The sequence below is a fragment of the Otolemur garnettii genome, unplaced genomic scaffold, assembly GCF_000181295.1.
Source record: "Otolemur garnettii isolate 467f Iridium unplaced genomic scaffold, OtoGar3 scaffold00024, whole genome shotgun sequence".
NCBI lineage: Eukaryota > Metazoa > Chordata > Mammalia > Primates > Galagidae > Otolemur > Otolemur garnettii.
In genome coordinates, this window is record NW_003852419.1 from 12,328,434 (window position 1) to 12,334,433 (window position 6,000).

Here is a 6,000-nt window from a genome sequence, read left to right on the forward strand (position 1 = left end):
CCAGCTGACTCGCAGGCCATCAGGATCAAGACAAAGAGAATGATGTGTGTATAGCACCCTGACCTTGGCGCCCTCTCTGGGGAGTGCCATCTGAGACACTGCAAATGCAAGCCCAGAATGGTCGTCTGTTTTTCTCAGAATATTGAGGGGTACACATGTTTTGTTGAAGCCCAGAACATTTAAACCAAGGTATCTCAGCCCTGGCACTGCTGACATTTGGGCTGGACCATTCTTTGTTGTGGGGGCCATCCTGTATGCTGTAGGATGTTTAGCGGCACCCCTGCCCTGGTCATGACCATCAAGTCTGTAGATGCTGCCGTACATCCCTTGGTGTCACTGCTGTTGGAGAACCTCTAGCCTAAATGACCAAACCAGCATGGAGCTGGTAAATTCCCCTTTTCACATCACAGGAGTGATTGCAGGCCTGGAAGTCTGCTGGCTTCCTGCAGCTGCTCCTGCCACACCTCTTTGTGCAGCTCAGGCCCAGTGACAGCAGCTCCAGCTTGGAAACACTCCTGGGCTGTCTCTCCTTGTCCATGCCAAAGGCCTCCTGCTCCTCCTCAGATGTCTGGCTACCTTCCCTGGCCTCGTTGGGTAGGGAGTGCAGGGCTGATGTCATGGTGCCTTCCCAGGAAGGGTAGAACAAAGGACGGGAGTCCCCAAGGACACGCAGTAGAGGATGAGGCCGGGTGTCCACTGGGTAGATCTCCCCCTCCCTCTGCCTCTTTCCGGCTTCAGAAGTGTTTGTTGTTCTCCGGGTGCTCCATTGTAAGAGGACACGCTAGCTGGCCAGGCTTTGTGTCTCTCGCTGGAGTCCATTTCCTGCCCCTCGTATGTTAGAAGGGTGTTGTTTCTGGTCCAGTCCCAGGACAGAACCTTCCGTGCCTTTTCCAGGGTGGTGGAGCCCGAGGAAGTTAGACCCTACTCAGCTTTTCCAGCAGCTTGCTCCACCTGGGGCCCGCTTCTGAAGCTGTGGGGGGTGGGGGGAGCAGGAGACATTTCCTCCTTTTTTCTCCTCTCTTGAGTTTCTGAGGACTTGGGGAGCCCCCAGGAACTCTCCTTGTACCGATCTGTTTTGTTTCAGCTCAGTTCTCTCTGCTCTTGCCCTTGACCTCTCTCTGAGGAGGAGGTTGGGACTGGGCTGTAACTCTTTAGGTAGGACAAGGGGCTGAGAGGGTGTGTTTAACGTCATTTGAAGCAAATACTCAGAGTTTCCTCATAAAGGACCCTGTTAGGTCAGCACCTAAAAGAAGATAGGGGTGTCCTTTAATGAGAAATTTATCCAAGGAGTGATCGTTGGCTCGGGGGCATATGTTGTGCTTATTTATTTAGGAACATTATACTTTAATCCGAGCATGTTTTCATTTTGATCTTGCTGGGTGTGGTAGGTAATTTTGAGCCGTAAGCCCTTTTTAACAGCCTGGGATACCCTTCAAGGGCTTTATTAAAGACATTTCCCATCTCCAGTGTAACACATAAAGGATTTTATAATTTTTTTAGAAGTTTATTAACCCTAAGTACACTTGAATCAGGAGTCGCACTCCCCCCATTGCTAGGAGCCATCTGTGAAATGTGCCTTATGTCTTCTGCTCTCACCCCCACTCTTTGAAAACAGCCGACTTTAAGCTAAAAATTGCAGCGCCCCGAGTCACTATAGTAAAGTCACCATCCATCACAATGATTGTGCAATTAATAATGCATGTGGTCTTTTCTGTGGGACCTATGATGATGTTGTTGGTGTAGCTCCTTTTTCAGTCTGCAGCCTGCCCCTCACCGCTTTTTCTCCTTCCCCCAGTCCTATTGGTTTTGATCCTTTGTTTCTGGTTGGCCTTTGTCCTTGGGGAAGGGCCCTCTTTTTGCCCTGATAGGATGGGCCTAGAGGAGCTGCAGCCTGCAGCAGGTGGCCAGGCTTCTTGGCAGGTGCCCCACTGACTGGCTTGCCAGGTTGGCAGCCGTAAGCTTGTGCAGCGTCTGCCTCACTCCCTTCCCTGGGTAGGGTTGAGGAAGCCTCAGCAGAGCCTCCAGGATACTGGGCTGATGGTCATCCCTCTGGGCAGACTAGGAAACCAGTACCCTAAGGCCACTGGGCACATACCCCATCAGCAAAGGGTAGCTTGTTAATCGTCAGCCAGTGTTTTAAGATATGTAAGAAACGTTGGGCTGTCTGCTCCTTTATATTCACATATAAGTATCTTTGTGGGTTTGGGTTTGCATTAGGAGCAGGTCTTGAATTCTTTTGGTACAAATTCATGCTAGTGGAACTAGAAATGGTGTGCGTAATTGGCAGAGGGTGGCTCTGTAGAGGGCAGAGTCAGGAGTGTGAGTGATTGGGTCTAGGGCACGTTCTGTCTTATCTATTGTAGGTCTTTTGCAGCCTGCATTTAGAACATTCTGCAGAGGCAAGAACTTTGGAAGCTCTATTAGTATGGGATGTGATAGGGTCCAATTCTGGCCAGATGTATTGAGATTTTTATGCTCTGAGTTGGATAGAACTTCATCACTGGGCCTTGAAAAACTTCATAATATTTCAAGGATGACTTGAAATATTAAGTCAGCAGTTGTCTTTTCAATGAATGGTGGAAATTTGGAGATGATAGTTGTCCTCCTGTTGTATAGGAGAGGAGACTGAATCCAGCATCTAAGCCCATTTTTGTTGAAACCCTTGGTCCAGGACCTTTCCACTCTTCCATATTGCCTGCCATTATCTCTGATTTACAGTGCGTGAGACTGATCAGGTGAAGGGGTCATTGCATATCAAGGTCATGAGCACATTGATCTTGTCAGGTGTTGCCTAGTCCTTTGTTAGATGAGGGAAATAAGTTTTCTGCTGTTGCCCAAGATTTTCTACCCCACATCCTTTCATAGGCTCTTGGCTTCCCCATACTCACCTTTTGTAGAAGTAATAGCTGTAACATGTATGTTAGAAGCTTTACCAAATAGTATTGGACAGGACTGCAAAGGACCCTCTTGCAGTCCAGTCTGCTTCTGCTGCCTTTTCATCAGGAAATGAAAGAGAGCAAAGGTTATTCTATTAGCAGTATGCATAGAAGCTCACGTGTTTTAGGACAAGTCTCTGTACATGTGTTCCTTAACCTATGTCCCAATAAACCCATCAAAAAGTAAAAAAATGTTAGATTGAACATCTTCAGTCTGTGACCATCTCATACTCTCAGACATGACCACAGATAAGAGCAGCTAGCATAACAGTTTCATAAGAGTTTAGTTTTGCTGACCTTCCTGTGGCTGGAGTCTCAGATCCTGCTGGCAAGTACCTGGTACTGCCGCTGCTGTGGTTGGTGGTAAAGTGAGCTCTACTCTGCTTGCAGATGAACGCGAAGCCGTGCAGAAGAAGACCTTCACTAAGTGGGTCAATTCCCACCTTGCCCGAGTGTCCTGCCGCATCACTGACCTGTACACTGACCTTCGAGATGGACGGATGCTCATCAAGCTGCTGGAGGTCCTCTCGGGAGAGAGACTGGTAAGGTGGGGGGGGGGTGTCGTGGAGTGCCTTGCATCAGGCTTGTCTCCTGTTGAAATCCAATTAATGATTGGAATTTTTGAGGAGACTCTTGATAATGGAATGCTTTCGTGAAAGCCCCGGTGTTACGTTCTGAGTCTAGGTGATGTTCTTGACCTGTAATAAAGCAACCTCATTCTGGTAATTTCTGAGGTTGCTGCCTCTGGTCACAAAGTTCTTGGCTACTGTCCCTGTTAAACAGGGCATGGTGCTGGAATTTAAAGGGCAAGAGTTGGACTCCGGCTCCAAGATGAACCTGTATCCCACACAAGATAATGGAATATTTTCTAAATTTGTCTTGATTCTCTGGAAAATTTGAATTGTCATCTTAAGATGGCAAGAATTGAACTCAGTAGTCTCTGACATTTCCTGCATGCTTTTTATTTTGGGGGTGGAGAGAGAGGCTGGTGTTTTGTCGTCTCCTTAGGAACGAAGCTTCTGATGAATTCACTCTGACTTTTTGGGCAGGGAAGTTGTCAGCCTGCAGCAAAAATTTTATCCTCATTCAGTTTGCCAGACCTGCAGCGGCCCTCTCTGATCTGACTTTTGTTTATGCACCTTAAACCAAAGAAGCTTAAACCAGTCACCGTGACTGACCCAGCAGGTTTTGTCTCGCCTTGGCTTGAGAATGGATGCTGTACTCTCCCAGCATGCATACAGTGCCATAGGTGGTGGTGGGGGCTGAGCCAGCAGCCGCCGCCCAGGGATAGAGCCCACATCTGCACTGACATCACCAGGAAAATATGATGCTGGTGCTTGGCAAGGCCACCAGAAGCCTTAATTTTTAACTTGATCTCCGCCTCGTAGCTTGCCAGCCCCACACCTCTGCCTTACTAGCAGGCGAGGGGCTTCGGGTGTACATTGCCCACAGACAGAACTGCCTCTTTGAGCCTGAGAGAAAATGGAGTCAAGAGTATTCTCTTCCTTGCCCTCTGTTTGACAACCGGGATCTCCAAAAGATAGTGAAACGCTGTTTTAACTATCATGAGCTTTGTCCATGCTCTTTGTTCCCTGAGCATGTAGGACTTGTTGCTTCCTTTCTTGTGAGTTTGTGGGCCAAAATAGATAAATAAAGGTGGCCCCTGCTCAAAACCGAGATGGTCTCGTGGAGGGGGTTGGTCTGTAGCGTGGGGAGGGCCACTGGGCCATTTATTGCATTTTGATTCATTTTTTTTTAATTGAGTCTTGTTTGAAAGCCTATGCTAGAATTATTATGATATGCAGCTTTTAATATAATTTTTATCATCAGACTATTTCCCTACTGCTTGACCATTTTTTGCCTCTTAATGTTTAACTTAGCATGATTGTTTATTGATTTTTTTTTTAATGATGTTTTGAAAGTAGCTAAAAATCATTAAAGGTCATGTGGACAGGAATTAGTCCGAATGTTTATTTTTGGTCCAAGAGGGTCCAGTCTTCTAGGATGTCGGGAGTAAATTGTTCGCCTTCAAAGACCCATAATTCTTTTATACCAAGAAGATTGTGTCCTTGATATCATCCACATAATAAATGGGTTCAGGTCCCATTGCCCTTTACTCTGAACAGGACAACAAACAATATTAATAGGAGAAAAAAAACAGCCAGCAAAGACTAGGTGTCATTTGTGTGTACTGTGCCTTTCACTCCTCCGTATTTGCTAGCTGTGGAATTTTCTTTGTGGTGACGCAGAGACCTAGGAGAGTGGGAATGAGAAGGTACGAAGGCTACTGCCTCCAGCCTCTTAGGCAATGAGTGTCTGGAATTTTGTTGACCAATGACACAGTACTTTGTAAAACCCCAAATGCCTCAACTTTTATTACCCATTCTTCCCAGCCTTCCTGGATTATAGATTGGGCAGTCTGATTAATTTTCTTATTCTAAAAATACGGATACCATAGAGTGAGTTAAAGCTCTTGTTCTTGACTAGAGCTTCTCAACCTCTTTGCCTTGGGGTCTGTTTTGGTTCATAGAACTTTCTGGAAGGTATACAAACCACACTGCCTTTGGCTGAAGAGGTTCAAGTTAGAGACCCTCCCTGCAGGAGAGGGTTTGCCCCAAAGGATTCTTGCATATTCAGATTCTAAAACAAATGAGGTGGTCAGAGCTTCCAGGCCTGGGTAAATTAGCTTCCCTAGCTAAGTGTATCATCAGATAACATTAACAGGGCTTTTTGTACCAAAAAGGGTTTGATCCAAACCCTTGAGTAACATAAATATTTTCCCTCTATCTGGCACCAACAGTCAGCCAGCAGCCAGTGTTTTAGCCTCAGCATTTAACCAGCAGCTTGGCAGTAGATAGTAGATAAATGTCTGAGGAACTAGATGGTTCAAATTCACTTCATTAATAAATTCTCAAACCTAGCTCCTTTATGGTGGTGGGGAGAGTTTAACAAAAAAAAAAGTTTAGCGATCCGGACAATTCTACCCTAACCCTGCTGTGGATTTTGGCTCAGTAGTATTTAAGTTAAATTTGAGCAAGCTTTAGGTAGGCACTTAGGTTATTAG

The 6,000-nt window shown here is 46.2% G+C and overlaps 1 protein-coding gene across 4 annotated transcripts in view; it reads left to right on the forward strand.

The window, feature by feature from the left end:
- The window catches only part of SPTBN1 (spectrin beta, non-erythrocytic 1), a 202,334-nt gene that overhangs the window by 126,067 nt on the left and 70,267 nt on the right, over positions 1-6,000 (forward strand). For all 4 annotated transcript variants that reach the window (XM_023512079.1, XM_012804019.2, XM_023512080.1 and 1 more), the window contains one exon: positions 3,327-3,478. In XM_023512079.1, coding sequence (XP_023367847.1) covers positions 3,327-3,478 — 152 coding nt within the window. The remainder of the gene's footprint in view (positions 1-3,326; positions 3,479-6,000) is intronic.